This window comes from Trachurus trachurus (assembly GCF_905171665.1).
Source record: "Trachurus trachurus genome assembly, chromosome: 11".
Lineage (NCBI taxonomy): Eukaryota > Metazoa > Chordata > Actinopteri > Carangiformes > Carangidae > Trachurus > Trachurus trachurus.
In genome coordinates this window covers 12,545,408-12,564,410 of record NC_139904.1, presented here as the reverse complement: position 1 = coordinate 12,564,410, position 19,003 = coordinate 12,545,408, and the positions used below count along the sequence as shown (strand labels likewise).

At 43.3% G+C, this 19,003-nt stretch overlaps 1 protein-coding gene across 9 annotated transcripts in view; it reads right to left on the bottom strand.

Moving 5' to 3' along the window:
- The window catches only part of ago4 (argonaute RISC component 4), a 28,292-nt gene extending 10,067 nt beyond the window's left edge, over positions 1-18,225 (bottom strand). For 3 of the 9 annotated variants that reach the window (XM_083982630.1, XM_083982632.1, XM_083982637.1), the window contains exons 1-11: positions 18,047-18,199; positions 10,412-10,583; positions 9,439-9,559; positions 8,203-8,384; positions 7,459-7,595; positions 6,225-6,398; positions 5,429-5,516; positions 4,804-4,951; positions 4,546-4,665; positions 4,296-4,457; positions 95-243 (exon numbers count right to left, since the gene is read on the bottom strand). In XM_083982630.1, coding sequence (XP_083838756.1) covers positions 95-243; positions 4,296-4,457; positions 4,546-4,665; positions 4,804-4,951; positions 5,429-5,516; positions 6,225-6,398; positions 7,459-7,595; positions 8,203-8,384; positions 9,439-9,559; positions 10,412-10,583; positions 18,047-18,065 — 1,472 coding nt within the window. In that variant the 5' untranslated portion in view covers positions 18,066-18,199. Of the gene's footprint in view, positions 1-94; positions 244-4,295; positions 4,458-4,545; positions 4,666-4,803; positions 4,952-5,428; positions 5,517-6,224; positions 6,399-7,458; positions 7,596-8,202; positions 8,385-9,438; positions 9,560-10,411; positions 10,584-18,046 lie in introns of all 9 variants that reach the window. The other 6 variants (XM_083982638.1, XM_083982636.1, XM_083982635.1 and 3 more) reach the window with 5 other exon arrangements.
- Positions 18,226-19,003: the final 778 nt, after the last annotated feature.

The following is a 19,003-nucleotide window of genomic DNA, read 5'->3' as shown; positions in this document are numbered from 1 at the left end:
TTAAGTGACTGAACTCTAATAAAAATGTCACGGCACGGTGCAAAATAAGGCTGAGAGACGAGTCTCAACAACACAACGGGACGGCGTGACTCACTTGAGCAGGTCTTCTCGACACTGTTTCTGTGGGGCGAAACAGGCCACGGCCCACACCTTGATCTCGATGCCGGCGTAGAACTGCTTCCCTCTCATGTCCCACACGCCCTGGTTGGGCGTGGCCACGGTCTTATTCTGTGGAGAGAGTCCCTACTCTCTTAGTCAACCCTCCGGTTGGATGGACCAATACAAAAGGTGCTACAGCCCAACCCACATTCTTACTTTCCTTCCACCTGCAGATTAACACAATGCATTAACCCTCTTAGGCCCATGATAAAGACTTTTTGTTGTGTGTGTGTGTTTTGTGCCTTTGCGTTTTTACTAAAAAAACATGTAAAAGTTTTACATATTCAGAATCAGAACAACCTCAGATAATTATATATGTCAATCACTTTAATCGTCTTACACCATAGCTCATAAAAAGGTGTTTAAAAGTTTCTGTCTGCATCAGTTAATGAGTTTGCTCCATATCTGGAGAAGTGTTTATGGGTTGCTTTTCGCCTGCTGCTGGAAAAATCAGCTCCAAAGCCTCTGATGCTCTAAATATGTCCTTGTGTTTTCTGTCAACACGATAAACTCAGACCAACTTCTCCTCACTCTGAGCTCACAATGAAACACTCCTGTTCTGGTTTACCTTGGGTAAACGCAGAGAATCTCCTTTCCAAAATACCGAGATTAAAAAGCCCTTGCTATGCACTTCCTTTATTTCATTGCACTTATTAAATAGATGTAGCACTGCAGCTCACTGATGTCCTTCACTTGTGACTCATGTTGGATAAAAGCTTCTGCCAAATGACTAAATGTAAATGTACAGAGCTGAGGCGGCAGGCCGAGCCTCTGAATCAGCCACTCTGATTGGCTGTGACAGCGCCCACGGGAGCCGATATGGACGTTAAACTGAATGAAGCGACTCTGGACGTCACTCACAAACAGTCTGGATGTGAATCAATCAATTAACACGCAGAGAGAAAGTGGCACTGGGCCACAGAGAAACAGTAAGACCGCTACAAATCCTTCCCAACTTGTAATGCTGGTGTATCGATCCAAGTGATTGACACAAAGACTGGTATTTAGAAAGTGCTGATACTATAGTTTAAGGAGAAAAGAGCAGTAAATAGGAGGTGTACGTGCTTTAATGGGCCTAAGATGGTTAACAACCCCACCCAGCCCCCCTGTACACAGTCAGACTGTGCATTACAACACAGTCATGTAAACATATTGAAAAGCTAGTTTCACACCGTTTTGGTTTTTGTATAGAGGCCTTAAAGGGATAGTTCAACATTTTGGCAAATTGGCCAATTGCCATAATCGCTATAGTCTTAGCAGTAGGTTCGTTACCTTTAATTGTCGGTGCAAGCTATTTTTAGAACGGCAGAGCAGAGCCGCAAGCTGCTCAGAGCTACGCTACGGAGGCTAATGGGATTTCTTGGTTTCCCTCATCAAATTCATACACAACCCAGCAACTCCAAAACGCTCTCGTGGACAAGTTGTGACCTGCACATTCACCACGCTATGAGATAATAACGGAACGTTACGAGAGTTTGAGGCAAATGCAGAGACTGCTTGCCAAAAAATTGCCTGCGACAGGAACGTGCATCAGTGGTTTTGCATGAATTTACCTCTAAAACAACTCTGTCTCGCAACGTTCTGTTATTATCTCATAGCGTGGTGAATGTGCAGGTCACAACTTGTCCATGAGAGCGTTGGAGTTGTTGGATTGTGTATTTGATGAGGGAAACCAAGAAATCCCATTAGCCTCCGTAGCGTAGCTCTGAGCAGCTCGCGGTTCTGCTCCGCCGTTCTAAAAATAGCTTGCACCAACAATTAAAGGTAACAAACCTACTGCTATGACTATAGGGATTACGGCAATGGGCCAATTTGCCAAAATGTTGAGCAATCCCTTTAAACAGGTTTGATATTCTGCACATGACACCCATAGTGACTGAGGCTTGTTTACAACAGAAAGGCTCACCATCTTATTGCACACACAGACATATAATCTTGATTTATAGCCTCTCATATCAGGAGAGCCTGACATGAACGGTGAACAGGAGGATTGCACCTTCTCTCATAGCGACATCATTAGGTGAGTGCTCCTACATCCAAAGGAGTTTGGTTGTGAATACAAATTCAAAAGGGCAATGGCTTTCAGTTAAGTTAACGAGATTTGCCAAAGGCCATTAAGAGCTTACGTTCTCCAAAAACGAGTGACCACAATGAACTGCCGGAGTGTGCCAGGAAAAGTTAAGAGCTTCTCCATCTCATTACGAGATTGGCTCAAAAGTCTTAAAAGTGATCAGAGGTGCAGGATTTTCAAACGACCTCAAGAAAATGACGGTCAATTACGGAAAACACGTCAACAACAGTGCATATGTTTGTTTCACAGTAAAAACAGACTGCAGCCTTTTCCCATCTCGACGTGTCGTGCATTACAGTCTCATCAGGGAGCGGCCCGCTTTGAAGCGACTGTATGTACCATCGACATCATCATCAGCATGCCATTGAATAAAATGAAAAGTGAGAGTTGTATGTTTCATTCACACCGAGTGATCACAGAAATGGGAAAAGCTCTCAGTCTACATTTAAAGGCATTTCACCAGAAGCCGATTAGACTCAATATCCCAGCAGGCAAGTGGCCAAGCCTTTCAGAGAGAGAGTGCTGTGATAGGATCTTAAATTAACCAGCACATAGTTCATGCAGCCAATAGTGGGGATTTAAGTGTTTTTTTGTTTTTCTTACCCCCCTCGGGCGAGATTCTGATTTTATTCTGAAGGAACAACTTTCAGAGAGGTTCAGAGCAGCCGCCAAACACGAAGCCGGTTTCCCCACAGGGATCATTAAAGTTTCATCTCGTCTTTGCAGAATCATTAAACGCTGCATCTGATTGGAGAGTTACACTCCAGCCCCTGTAGTATTCATATTAACCTTTTGATTTGTAGATGTGAGATTAAGTCAGATCGACTCGAAAGAATTCAGACAGATTTTTTTACTTTGATGCTGGCGGTGGGGGTTATGAGTCTTATCGTCCTCTGGTTGGCAACACATCCATATTTTCCCCCCTTTCACACACAATCCTTGAATCTCAATTCAGCCTCTTGCATCTTATAACAAGGTGTTAAAACGCACATCAATAAAAGATTTTCCCAGATACATCTTGTGTTTGCGGGCTAGATGCAAACGTTTGCCTTTCAAGGTTTACACAGATCTGCTAAAAAATAATGTTAGCACTTCCCTCTGTGTGTGTGTGAAGTCTGGATTGGCTGATCTGAGATTCAGAGGGTGAACCTCAGCAGCTCCTCGGCACGTTTCCTCCACCTACACCGACACCGCTGAATGTGACGAGAGAAAAGCCAAGGCCTCGTCTTGTGTGCGGCATCGTATCATTTACATGCTCATGAGCAGTGCCGGTGAAAGGATAAGGTATTTTGTAAAAAAATAAATAAATAAGCCTAACACGCTGCTGAGGTGCACCGCAGGATTAAAAACAAAGGGCAAGTTCCAGATCCTTCAGGTCTGCATATTTTAAAGCTGTATAAACAGTCGTCAGCTTAATAAATCGCATCAATTAAATTTCACGTTAATCCTGCATGAAATGGGAATATAAACCTCACATCAGAAAGCAGCCTCTGAAACATTTCTGAATATTAATTCATGCCAAAATTAACAAAATTAGCTCAAAAATCCACTGCTTAATCAATTTCTAATTAAACTATATCCTATTATCAATAATCATTTAGCTCAGGGGTGTCAAAACTGACCCGGCAGAGGGTCCAATTCGGCCCCCAGGATGAATTTGCAAAGTGTGAAAATTACATAGAAGACAGAAGAGGCATAATTTTGTTGAAATCGCACATATTTGTATCAAGAAATTTCAGGTCGTTTCTAAAATGTACTAAAACAAAGGGAAAAATTAAAATTTCTTTTAATTTATAGGTTATCATGCTATTATTTTACTAGTCCGGTCCACTTGAGATCAAATTCCGCTGTTTGTAGCCTCTGAACTAAAATGAGTTCCACACCGCTGCTTTAGCTCATCTTTCTGATTAACGACCTTCGTGAACCTGGATCTTACCCCTTCATCTCCCACCATTCACTCCTTGATGAACCCCCCCCCCCCCCCCCCCTCCCCCCGTGTGTGTGTGTGTGTGTACCCCCGGTCAGATTCGCGCCCCCAGAGTGCAGCCCCTTGCCCAGTACTCACCCTGCCACAGTCCCTGCCTGTGTCTGTACTCACCCGGCCCCCATACTGCAGCATGGGCGCAGGGAGAACACGGCCCGTCACCTCCGTCATGTCATTGTGCACAACGATGCCAAACTCCTTCAGGTAAGGGTCCGGGCCCCCGACCATGCTGTTGCTTTTGACCTGGGGGAAGAAAGAGAGGGAGGAGGACCTATAAACGTTCGCTGTTCTCGTGTCTTTTTCTTGCCCTGAGAGGTAAACGACTTCTCACCAGTCTGCTGATCTCTTCTTGTCTGTCGGGGGCCGAGCGAGCCGTAGCTTTAATCATGGTGGACGTCTGGTTGTCTGTCAGTTTCTTGATACAGCGTTGTCCTGCTACGATGTTACAGACCTGCAGAGCAAGAAGGAAAAAATCAATCAATCAATCAGATGAGAGGGAAAGCAGGAAATCCCACTCACAAAAAAAGAAACATGGCAGGTGGACATCAAAGTAAAATAAATCAAAGTATGAAAACAGCCTGGTTCTGACCTCCAGGGGAAGATAGGTGTGCTTCTGTTCCTGTCCCACTTGCAGACAAGGTAAGTGTGGATACTTGAGCTGCAGGTTGTACTTCTGCTTGAAATACTGAGCTACTGTGCACTCCATGGCTTGGCCGTTCTCGAGCTGTAGGGGGAACCTGTGAACCAACGGGACATGTGAGAAAAGACCACAGACGTCGACGTGAGCACGTTTTAAAGAGGAACTATGCAACGTTTTTACCTTAATTAAACAGCTTTCGAGTAATTGTGATGGTTTAATAAATGGCTTAACTTGTTACGAGGCTCTCTGCCTTCCACGTGTGTCGTGCGTGTCACTTATTGCGTTTCTTGGCTGAAAACCAAACTTGCCCCGTAACATCTCCTGTTTACGATTAGCTTAAACTACACAAATATACATGTCGTAACATCGTATATGATATATAACGTTATCTACCGCTCTATTGATTGATTTCTCGCCGGCTTTGTTGTAAACAAATGCACATGACCGAGAGGAGTGTTAGTAAAACGGCGGAAAAGTGACTGGATTTACATAGTTCCTCTTTAAAAAAAACAATATGGAAAGAAAAGAGTGAGTGAGGCTCCACAAAACTGACGGGTGTTACTATGGCACTCACGTTTGGTGGCTGGCGGGTCGGCGTGTGACATTGCACACACGATACTTCCTCTTCATCTGACCACAATGTGTGACCTCAACTTTCAAACCTGCTCGAAACACACAAGAAAACTCTGTTATGGAAACGATGTCCGCTAACGGAAAAGTCTGACATCTTTAAAAAAAAAAAAAAGGAAGAAGAAATCAAGCAACTTGGATTTGTACAAACAACTGTAAAAAAAGATGAAACGCTGCTGTGTCGAGGGGTTTTTACAGCCCTCTGCCGTTTCCTCTCAGACATTTGTCATCACTCAATTAAACAAACAAACCACACGGACACGGCAAACAGTTAAAGTGTCTCTGCGATTCAAACTATGCACTCTGAAGACACCAGTGGCTCCTGCAGGGTTAGTACAGTTACAGTGGAGGCTCTTTGTGTAGTTAACAATAATATCAACACAGACAAAAAAAGGCTACTTTCAACAAAATGCAGTTTTACATTTAATTAAACTCAAACATTTTGAGACTCCCCAGTTTCTGTTAGTGTGTGTGTGTGTGTGTGTGTGTGTGTGTGTGTGTACAGTGTGTTTACAGTGAGAGCATGTGACAGGAGTGGGTGCAGTTTCTTTAGCTCTTTGACACTGCATAAAAAACAAACATGCGTGTGCCTGGCAGGCTCACACCTACATGTAATCTCTGTGCTGAACTGATACACACTGAGTCATACAGGTTTGTGTGCGTGCGTGCGTGCGCATGTGTGTGTGTTAACGTTCGCCCTCCCCCTTCTGTGTAAATCCAAGGCATAACGAGTCACATACCCAGTGTGTGCTGTGTGTGCACTTGTGACGAGTGCCCACCTCTTATCTCCTTGGTGAATTTGACGCGCTGGGAGTCCGTCAGTGGTTTGGTCTGTTCGTTGATGTTCTGGATGTCAAGCACTTCGCACATGAACTCAATCACAGGCTGAGCACGGTAGAAAGCGGTGGCTGACACTGTGGCGGGTAAAAAAAAAGAAAAAGAGATGCATCACTTATTTGCCTGTAGCACAAATTAATATCTTAAATAAGGAGAGATAAGTTCAGGATGGTGTCACATCACAGGCAGAGTTTGGATGGGACTGTAATTCCTCATCTCAAAAGATTAACAGTTTTTTTTTAAAAGCACATCAAGTTTCTGTCACAGCGATTTGGTCGTGACGTCTCAACTGCACCTTCACTTACTCACTCAGAAACTGTCTTCAGTGTCCTGTGTTAAAAAGAAAATCCAGGTAGCTGCGTTGGTGGGGGTGGTGGCTGTTCCAGCTACAGGAACAGCGAAATATATCCAGTAAAGTCTTGAGATTCTTGAGAAGTAAGACGACTTGTAGCAACAGGCTTTTCAGACTCCAAAAGAAAACATAGTGGATAACTTGATAATTTTGTTTATTTTGATTGATAATGTTATCTTTCATTCATTCATTTCAACACCAGGTAGAATCAGTAGTCATGTTGCCACCGAATGACTCTTCACTGATCATATATCCAAAATATCAGACGTGTCACAGAATAAAGAATCAATTGACCGAGTGCAAAGAAAACACATGAATCTCATGTCTAATGCTGCAGCCTCTCCAACAAATTAATACTCTGGTATTAAAACTTAAAGCAGAAGTAAGCGATCCGGTCGTTTTGGCTAACTTCTTGTCAGCCGATGGAGTTAGCAGTCCCCGCCCTCGTCCTTACGTCACCACATTCACGCGCATCCCTTGGCTGCACACACAGAGAGGACCGCCCCTTTATGCCGTTCTCTCTCCTCATTGGATAAAGGTTGTAGGATACAAGGAAAGTTTTCTCCTCGGCTTACAGCAGAGCAGAGTGACTGACAGACCCGTGTTTTGGACCAAACACTCTATATAAATGATTGCCATCGGAAGATATAACTATTTAAGACTTATATTAACACAAATATTCCGCTAACTTCTGCTTTAATACAAATGTGTTTCGTTGATCTTATGAATGGATTCAGAGACGAGTCACACACACACACGGAAGTGAAGTTGATTGTTCCTCTTACCGTCGATGTTGAGCATCATGTTCCACATGGCAGGACGGACAGACTGATGGAAACCAAACCACACCTCCCTGCCCCCACCCAGAGGATGGTAGTAACCCTCCGGAGGGGAGAAAAACGAACGCCCCACTGGAGTGTACCTGTGTGCGCACATAAAGAGAGTCAGTGACCGACACCATCGTCCCCAACATCATTTCTCTTTTTATTTCAAAAAGACTGATGACTGAAACGTTTGTAATTCCACAGCTTCAGAGTTGCTTGACTTTATGTTGATTGATTATCGATCAGGGTGTGGGAGTTATTAGGAGCTGGACAAAGATTAAAATCCCAAGAATATGCTTTAACTTAGATTTTATGGCATAACGTGAAAAATAATTTTGAATAAAGCAACTTTTGAATGACAAGCAATGCAAATGTAACATATCAGGGAAATCAGTCAAACACACACAGCGACACATTAAAAAACTAATCTGTAAGCAAAAGTAAAAACAGATGATGTGAAGATTAATTTAAGTTAGATCTCAAATCTGTCACAAAGCAGAGCGCGTTATTAAACGTTACAAAAGCTGATGTGAGTGAGTCAATCACAGTGTGATGAACTGTGGAGAGACAAACCTATTATAGAGTTAGATTTTAATTTGATCAGGTAGAGAGACGTCTGACGGCAGGAAATTAAGACAAATTAAAGCTGAAAAGCAATAACGCTGTCAGCGCGTGGCCGATGCGTCGTGGATGGACGGAGCTAACCTCATGGAAGGCAGGTGCCGCGTGATGACGTCCAGCGCCTGGACAGAGTCTTCTGGGACCTCGTTCAGATGACCCGACAGCGCCTCCAGCAGCATCTGCAGACTGACCACCGACACCCACTGCAGCGACACCTTGAACGTCTGATCCTTCCCCTCGCCAGGCAACGTCACCTCCAGATCCACCTAGAGACGGAGAGAGAGAGGGGGAGCGTCAGCGAATTGAGGACGGAGAGAGAGGGGGGGAGGACAAAAGGGGAGCGAGGCAGACAAAAGATGTGCGAGGAGAAATTGATTGAAGAACAGGTGACGGACTGAGATAAGTGGTCGAGGGCAAAGAGGACCGACAATCTCTGGTGAATCGATTTGCCTTTGAATGAAGCAGCATTCAAACATTTCATTAGTGCCCACGTGTGTAAACAAATACATACTGAACTCTCTTATGTCATTCTTATTATTGTAGAAATTATGGATAGGTTGTTTTAAATGTTGCATGTACAGTGTGTACAGTTTTTTTTTTGCTGAAGATGCAGATTTTTCTTAAACAAGGAAGCTTTATTTTCACTTCACTCTGGTCACTATTACTTCACTATAGTTAGTAATCAAAGCTTACGTTTGCTGTCTGGTGGAATTTACCAAATGACACAATAAGGAACGGCTCCAATCAGATTCAAACCGTCTGCGTCTTAACATTAATATTCTTTTGTTTTTCTTTTTTGGTTTAGGTTCAGAGTAGAAAGAGAAAACTGCTGCAAGAGAGAAATTAATTATCTAGAGGTCAGACACTAGTTTCTGTGATTAAAGCATCTACTGCCCATAATAAAGCAGCTGGACTAGCTTCAATAGCTGAGAACTAATTTTCATGTCGTCAAAATTGTTTCCCACGAAAGCAAAAGGTTGAACAGGTTAATGAAACATTACAGCTTTAGAGCGTCTGCAGTTGTTTCTTCTTTTAGGAGCATTAAATCTCATATTATTGCTCCAGATTTTCGGGGCTAATCTGGAATTCAAGCTGGCAGCTGGCCAATCACAAATCTATATACATCGTCTGTCCGCTCAACGTAATCCAATAAACAGTTTCATACGTCTGTCACCTCCTTACGTATGAAATCATTCAGTATACGGTCTTAAATACAAAACCGTTTGTCCCTTCATAAATCCTTGAAGCTCACACTTTTTTTTTTCCCTTTCTTTTTCTCAAAGAAATGAATCTGAGCGTTTCATTGTTTCAGACACCAACCCTGTCTCTTCCAATCGGCAGTGGATGTGCTGTGTACATGTTCCTCTTCCCGTCGTAGCCAGGCTGCCGGTCTCCAAAGATCTGCATCTTGAAGTGCCGCACCATGGTGTCCACCACCTCCCTGATAGGAAGAGGCAACAGGGTGGTGAGACACACACACAAGAATACAAGGAGACAATGCAAACACAAACAGGCGCAGTTTCACTTTGCTTCTCTTACTAGGATCTTAAAGGGATAGTTCAACATTTTGGCAAATTGGCTCATTGCCATAATCCATATAGTCATACCAGTAGGTTCATTACCTTTAATTATCGGTGCATGTTGTTTTTAGAACGGCGGAGCAGAGCCGCGAGCTGCTCAGAGCTACGCTACGGAGGCTAATGGGATTTCTTGGTTTCCCTCATCAAACTCATCAAATACACAATCCAACAACTCCAAAACACTCTCATGGACAAGTTGTGACCTGCACATTCACAACGCTATGAGATAATAACGGAACGTTAACAGACAAAGTTGTTAATAAGGTAAATGCAGAGACTGCTTGATGAAAAACTGCCCCTGAAGGCAACGAGCATCAGCAGTTTTGCATGAAATTACCTCGAAAACAACTCCATATCGTAACATTCTGTTATTATCTCATAGCGTGATGAATGTTCAGGTCACAACTTGTCCACCAGAGTGTTTTGGAGTTGTTGGATTGTGTATTTGATGAGTTTGATGAGGGAAACCAAGAAATCCCATTAGCCTCCGTAGCTCTGAGCAGCTCGTGGCTCTGCTCCGCCGCTCTAAAAATAGCTTGCACCAACAATTAAAGGTAACAAACCTACTCCTAACTGTCCTGCACATTGGAGACAAGTTCCTCCTCAGGCAGTTTGTGCTTTTAACTGCTACAGATGCAACAAACATTTACAACAAAAAAGACCTGAAATAATTTTGACAAAAAACCCAAAACCAAACTGGTGTGGTGTTTTACCTGTTGACCCTCCGAGGCCGTTTCTCAGGCTTGATGTCGATATCATAGTGATAGACATCAATCTTGGGAATCTGCACCTGGAAGTGGTTGGCAAGGAGCCGGATGGGTTTCCCCACCGTGCCGAGGCCGGGACGCCGCGGAGGCTGAAACAGAGAGGGAGGGGCGGGCGGGCCTGGGGAGGAAGAGGAAGAGGAAGAGGAGAGGGGGTTATAATTCATATGCAGCATCACAACTGTTACATAACGATTTCCCTTCATGGAAATCAATGATTTGCACCAGCTCAGAGTTTTAATGATCATTTATTGATATTGCAACCAATATCAAAACTTTAACTAGCTTTACTTTTACCGGTCATTACAGAGTTGTTTTCCTGCACAGATCCACAAACCGAGTTTCAAATGAAGCGCGGTTTTTGGGGTGGTGGGGGTGGGGTCGGGTGTCGACTGTTTTTCTTTCACTCTCTCCATTAAATGTCAGATTTAAAAAGATGAATGGGCGCGGCGTAACGCCAAGCTTGTTGCAAACCATCTCGTCAGTGACACCTGCTTGAATGCACTGAAATAGCCGCCGCCCACATATATACACACATACACGCTTTGATTGATCCGCAGCTCCGGCCCCCTGACCTACATGGGTCAACGAGGGGGCCGGCGGAACAATGACCTCCAATTATCCTTCGGCCCGCCCCCCCGGCCCCCCCCCCCCCCCCAGCTCCACCCAGACACACGGGGGGCACCCACCCCGAACGCCCAGACAAAAGGCCGTGGCTCCTCGCAGACAGGCAGACAGCAGGGCCATATGGAGGGGGTGCCGCGCAGAGGAGGTCTGGGATTACCGTTACACACACACACACACACACACAGTGAACCACAAACACACACATACACATGCACATACAGTTATATGCACGTGCAGGTGCCAAAACATAGGTGTGATGATGTCTGAGCAGCATAATAAAGCTGCAGCGCAACGGAGGCAAAGCAACGTCTTCAACACAAAACATCACATATAAAAGGTTACAAGCTGTTTTAAAGGGTAAGTACGAATTATTTTTAAAGGTTTGGACACCCTTCCTAGATTATATACCTGCAGATCTGACAAACCTGCTATTGATTGATTGATGGGCAGACAGTTTTCTGAATGGAATAAGGACGTCCCCCTTTACAACCGTCAAACTGAGGGACACAGAGTATAATAGGCTGCTGTGCTGATGACGGGTTACCCTCGACTCATGATTACATACCGCCGACTGGAAACAAACTACAACTGTGTTTTTCTTTCTTTCTTTTAAAAAAATATATTTGTCATCATTATGTCATTATTACTGCAGCGTTTTTAGCTTGTGTGTGGACAGACAGTGTGCTGTCTATATTGTTTGTCTGTTAGTAATCTGTTTCCTGTTTCTTTTTAATCATTATTGGACTTGGAGTCTGTAAAATAAAGCTATCTATTATTATTATTATTGTCTTGGCCAATTTGACTATTTTGCACCTCTTCTCATCTAATTCTGTATAGCATGTGCTGTCTGACGGTTCGAGGTGGGGGGGATCTTGTTTTGTGTTTTGTATCGTCTCTGTCTTTAGAAACAATAAAATGTGTTTAAAAAAGAAAAACACATGTAATTATGACCTCGGGCCGCCTCTAGTTACATTGAACCTGATAATGACTCATCCCCTTTCACAACGACGTTACATATTTACGTTAAGCTTTGTCAAAATCTATTAAAAAAATAGAAAAAACGTGTAGAAAAACTGATGTTTGACGGGAAACAATATCGATCTGGGTACAAATAGAAGTTGAGATAATAATATAATATTGAATAAATCGAGTCGGTGGCGTCAAAGGAGGTCGGAGGAGGCTGCTGCTGCTGCTGCTCAGAGCTTTTGTCAGTGGAGGGCTCAGCTTAGAGACTGCGGGGGTCCTCCTGAACTCCCTGCACCCACACGCTCCAGTTAGCAAGTGAAGCGCGAGAGCACAGACAATCAGGACCCTCCCCATCGCTTCCTGAAAACACGCTTTCCCAACGTGCCCTCATGTCGCCTGGGCCCCAAACCACCACCTCCCCTGCCTCCCTGTCAGGCCTCCTCCTCCTCCTCCTCCTCCATCATACATACATACATACATACCATTACCTTCATTAAAACGCCATTCAGCTTTTTTGTTTATGACACATAAGAAGAAGCCATTTGTTGCACGTCTGCTGCTCTTTGTCACGACTTGGATTAAAACCATCTGATGATTCAGTCGACTTCGCCCTACTGGCCTTGTTACTGACAGTAGGAGGAACAACAAAGTGCTGTGCGCTCGACGCTGTAGCTGCAAACCGTGTAGCTCCACAACAACGCTGTGTGTGTGTGTGTGTGTGTGCACTACAACACCTCAAGTGTGCAGCAGCTTAAACAGCCACATTCATTTTCTCCTCCATATTAGCACCTTGTATTGATGTGATATATTAGAGGCAGGGAAATTAAGTTTATATATAGGATTCAGTACAGAACAGTGGGAATAAAAAGATAAAAATGCAGTTTAACACAACAGTACAACCACAAAAACAACAATATAGGCTAGTTGAGTCAAAACCTGGTCATATCTTCATTTCTAGTATCACTGTTTCAATCCAACACAGCCACAAAAAGCGTTTATTATCACTATATCACCCGCGTCTTCAGCTTTTCCCAGCAATATATAACAAATCCTAATGATGATTAATTAAATCAACGCAGCTATTAATTCAGTCACAGCCGTTAATTAAATCCAACCTTGGAACAATCCCACTTGAAGTTTACAGATGCGTGACAGCAGCATGCAATCAGTTACCCAAAAAAAACAAAAAAACATCCTGAGCCTCTAAAAGCGCCGCAAAGACAGGATTTTAAAAAGATTTAAGACATTTGTTGAATTCAAATTTAAGACTTTTAACACCTCCTGTGGTTTTAGGGACACAGAATTCAATAAGTTACGCATTCTGTGGATCAAGTTGTTGTGTTTTTCTACCAACTGCGTGTACAGGTGGTAGCTACAGAAAGGCTTTTACTCCAGAGTGTGTGTGTGTGTGTGCAGCTAAAGTGAGTTCAAGTCCTCCTCTTCCACTTTCACCAAAAACAGAGCGGTACCTATATATAGCCTCCTCAGCTGCCACCACACCACCACCACGCTGTGGGTGAGTGTTTCAGCGTTAAATGCCCGATCACATCCTTCCTCTACGGCCCCTCCGTCCGTCCACTCTCTGCTCTCAGCGCCGCCACCACACCCTCCCCAGAGGTTTTCATTATCAATTAATCAGTTAGTTATTTTCTCGATAAGCCGATTTATTGTTCAGCCTAGACAGGAGGAGGTGAAGAAAACAGCTCAAGCTGCTTGTTTAGTCTGATAAATGTCCAGAACCCAAATAAACTCCTGTTTATAACCAGAGAAGACAAAGAAACGCTGCAAAACAGAAGTGTTTGATTGCTTTTGTTTAAAGAAAAATAAAAAGAGGAGTTGTTGAGTTATTTTCTGTCGATCAGGTAACAGATGAAACAGCCGAGCTACCCGCTTTGTTGTTTTGTTTATTCAGTCAGGTGGTGGCAAACAAAAACGGCAACAAGTGAAACGGAGAATAAAATGGAAGGTTTTCATTAATCTGCTCATTATTATTTTTTATTTTTTTTTACAATTATCCAAAAAGGAATATCAAAACACAGCGAAAGAAACGCCAATCACAACTTCCCAGAGCCCAAGATGGCATCTTCAAGTGTCTTCTTTTGTTCCTTGTCAGACAAAAGCTCAAAGACGTTCAGCTTTGAATGATGTGTGACAAACAGAAGCAGGCAGTCCTCACATGTCAGAAGCTCAAACTGGAGGCTGTTTGCTTTGAAAAAACGGACTGAAATGATAAATTCATTATCAAAAACACTTGATGGTGGATTGGTTTTCTGTCCCAGCAGCTCTAATCAATCCAAAGAAATAATATGACGCAAAAACCGACATAGCATTGGTATGTTGTGTGCAAGTAAATTAACTGGAGAATTAACGTTGGGTCAATCCAGTGTTTTGCACTGCTGCTTCACCAACATAAGAAGGAAAACACACACACACATTGGCCTACATTCATGCAAATGAGGATATTTTAGAGCCCCAACCTGGACAGGACCTGTCATGGGGAAAAGATGGGCACAGGCAGGCGGACATAAAAAATTAACCAACAGCCTCTAATAGGAGAAAACGAGGCTGTGTGACATCAGAGAGTACAACTTAATTACAAATTAAAGCTATAAAAGTGTAAAAAGAACATTATGTCCATCAGGGGACCCCTCTTGGAAAACGACTTCCTTCCCGAGCTACGTCTCATATCTTTCTGAATCTCACGAGCGTATTTTGAAAACGTTATGGCTCTAGTCTAAGATAGAAATTTACATTTGGACACCGACTGTGTGTTTAATAAGGCTATTTAGCAGCCCCCCCCCCGTCATGCATTATTGATTATTATCACTGAGCGGACAATCTGATCTGGTCTGTGGAGTGGTTTCTCTCTGACAGACCCCACTTATCAATAAAACATTTTTTTTTTTTTTTTTTAACAAAGCTGGATATGATCCGAGACCGGGCAGACCTGTCAGAGAGGCCTCGGTTTTTAAACGGCCTCTTCAAGTGCACTTCCTCCATAATTGTATGCCTCTGCTCTAAAGTGAGGCGGCTACATTTACTTCAAGTCGCAGAGGAAGTGAAATTAGCTTTTTCCTGGCGCAGAAAATGACAGATGCACTGGAGGCAAACAAAGTCTATGTGAGCGCTCGTGTGTCTCTGGATTCCCAAATTGGCCGCTGACATGTTCAGAGGAGCAAAAAAGAAGATCATCTCCTCCTTGCACCGTCTTACTCCTCAGCGATCCCACGTTTAAAAACCCCATTTGTGTTATTGTGTGCAGCGTGTGTCGCCGCTCACATTCGCAGAGTGAGATTTTGCTGCTCGTGCTGTGGCGCCCACTAATGCTATGTGTGTCCCTGGTAACCACAGTGTGATCATGCTGGGAGACAGCTGGGCTTAAAGCTAAAGCATGAGGATGATGGCTCGGCCTGGTGATGAGTCAGACTAACAGCGCTGAGCAGGGAGCACGCTGACTGACTGACTGACTGACGCCCACACCTGCAAATCACCTGGATTTAAAAAAAAGGTACTACACACACAGACACACACACACACACACTGGACGGTGGAGACTGTGGTAAACGTTACGTGACCACAAACGGAAATATAGTGCGACGCTCGTCAATGCAAATCAGCTCAAATCATTATCAAATGAAGCCATTAGATGTGTTTCGCTCCACAATCCTGCCCTCATTTGTGCTATATTCATTAACTAGAGTTATGTTATTTGGGATAATCATTAATTTCTCAAGCTCACTCTTCAGTGGACTCGTCTCCTCTCCATTTATATTTGCACCAACCTTTGATTTCTTTCAGTTTTGTTTCTGAACAGCGTTTTAAACCTCCTGCTTTGTGAAGACGCCTCAGACCTAGTACATCACATCACACTTTTGCGAGGCCCCTGCTGCCTAAATAATTCGAGCCACAACCAAAGCCAAAAGCCACAAAATGCATGTTTCTGAAGAAACCCCCCCACCACCACCACCTTCAACTGCACCAGAAGCAGCTCGACTGTTGAGCCACAGCGCAACAGGACATCCATCCAGCTGTGGCGCAATTCAAGCGTCATCCTTTCTCGTACTACTTAACTGATGAATCCTAAACTAGTGTAATCTCATTTTTCAGAGCACAAACCTCCAAATAAAAGTGTCAAAACAGCAACAAAAGCAGGATCTTGTATCACAGAGGGTTATTCCTGAGAGGTGTAGTTTTAAACAGATGCTTTTAAGTTGTAACCTAATCTGCATTTGTGACAACAATATCTATACATGTATATCTCAATGCTTAAAATGTACAAGTTTGCACAACTAAGGCACACAGAGATGCCTATGATGTGTGAATGAATATCACAAACCTCTTTTGCAAAGGTTTTTTTCCCCCAAAAGTCTCCTTCACTGGCCACAAAAATCATTCCCAGTGTTAACAATGATTGTGAAAAGAAATCTGCATCCACATACAAAGAAAAAAAGTGCATATAAAATAATTAAATGTTAATATCAAAGAAATGTGGCTCAGTGGTGCTGAAATGGTTTTAAGGGTTTAAATTTCTCCATATTGTAATGCAGCAGCTGTTGCAGTACAAACTTAATGGCCTGCACTGATTATGTGACAATGAATCCTCACACACCTGTGGATGCTTGTACAATATTACTGCCTCCAATCATCCTCTCAGACCCTCATGCTGCAAAATCAAATACAATGTTGTTCAAATACACAAACAATACATATTGCTTCAAGATCTTGTGTGGGCAAAAATAAAAAGTTTCTTCCCTATAGCTTAGAAAAATGGCGATTTACTCTGCGAGATGCATTCAAGTCCTCATTCATCGCCTTTATAGGAGGAGGAGGAGGGGAAAAAAGGAAAAAAAATATATGTAAACACCTATTTTGCGTGGTGCTTGTGACAATAGAAACGCAATCTGTCGCTTGGTGTGCAGGTGTGTGTGTGCAGCCTGTACTCTTGCATGCCACCACCCCCATTAGATCGCTGCACCGCGGCGAAATAAGTGCCTTTGTTATCATATAGGAGATGAATAATATGGAGCTGGACTGCAGATCTGATCGATAAAAGCGTCATCCATCCCCGCTGTGTGCTCTCGCTCTCACATACACACACATACACATACACAGGCGCATGGCTGCTGCTGCTGCTGCTGCCCAAGGAGAAAAGCGCGTAAACCAATGACAGTCTCGCAATATAGCTAAGCTACACCAGTGGAAATTACGAGCCCACTAAAAAAAAAAATACGCACGTTTTGTTCATTAAATGCCAGTAACATGTGGTTTTATTGACATTCATCTTGTAATTTCCACCACCACCACCACCACCCATCGCTGTCATGTTGGACCGTCCGTCCGCCTGGCAGGCAGGCAGGCAGGCAGGCGAGCCACCGCGGAGACGCGTCGTTGCTGTCGGTGATGGCTCAAATGTAACACGGTTCAAACAAGACAATAAACACAAAAAGGCACATTTGAATCAAATTTCGACCTCGATGTTTGGTATCGAGAACAAATATCTTAGTGGTTCTGTCGCCAAAACATCGTGAACAAACACCAACGTAAACACACCACGACGCGGAAGGAAGGAAGAAGGAAGGTCCTGGTTAAATCCCCACACTCGCACACACACAATGCAATGCAGCCGCGACACGACGAGTCGAGTCGAGCAGAGCAGAGCCGAGCTGAGCAGAGCAGAGCGCGCTCCGGAGGAATAATAATATTTCAAAACACAAACAACGATAAAAAAAAAAACAAAAGCGTAAAGACCCGATAAAAAACCCCACAGAAACGTGGCTCTGGTTCGATGTAAATACGCACACACATCATGTCCACACTAGACCTCGGGCTGGGCCTCGGTTTGTTTTCCCCGTCAGCGCGTCGAGGCCTCGCTGCAGCCGCGGCCCCCAGTGAAGCGACGCAGCACACGGCTCGCTGCTCTGCTCCCGCCGCTCGCTCTCGCTCTCTCTCTGTTTTTTTTTTTTTTTTTTTTTTTTTTTTTAAATCTCTTACCGGGTCCGAGCGCTTCCATGGCCGAGGCCTCTCTCTCCGTCTCTGTCCCGGCCTGGCGGCTCCGTACCGACGCTGAAATTGGGGGCGGTATCGCGAAGCTTAAAGTGGCTAATTTAAGAAAAGGGGGAATATAGATAGATGCGTGGATGACTGACTGCTGACTGGACCGACTGACCTGAGCTACCGCTGCTGCTGCTGCTTCTGACGATTTGTAACTGCGCATGCGTCAATGAGGAGCTGTTTGGTCTCATGTGCGCATGCGTAATTTTTCTCTACCGCACTGGCTGGAGGATCAAACTTTACCATGGCATAAACTTTACCATTAAAAACTGATCGTCAACATTTATTATGAATAGGCTGTGTTGGAGCCATTTAGCCAGTTTAATTTTTAGTTTAATTTATTCGCACCATAAAAATCATGGACAATTACAAAAAAAAGAAATGTAACAAGAATAGTAAGGTTAAAAACTCTTAATGGGCTTATACAAAATACCTATATAAAATGATAGATAGATAGATAGATAGATAGATAGATAGATAGATAGATAGATAGATAGATAGATAGATAGATAGATAGATAGATAGACTTTATTGATCCCAAGCTGGGAAATTACAGTATATTAATATAAAGATATGCAAAGATTCAAAAACAATTCAGCAACAATAACAACAAAAGAAAGCAATGCAAGTGCCTTATTATAACAAAAAGAGTCAAAATAAAATTATGAGTAGCCTATGTATAAGCGTAAAACGATTGTGAGCATGTATAGAGTATGATCTAATGATGACTATACTAGGAAAGGAAACTATTGGGAGTCTTGATATATCATATAGGCCTTCAATCTGGACTTGAAATTAATCAGGGATGAAGTTATTTTTGCTTTATGAAGATAAGAAATTACAAGTATGCTGAAGTAGTAAAGTATAGTATAGTAGTATAGTATAGTACAGTATAGT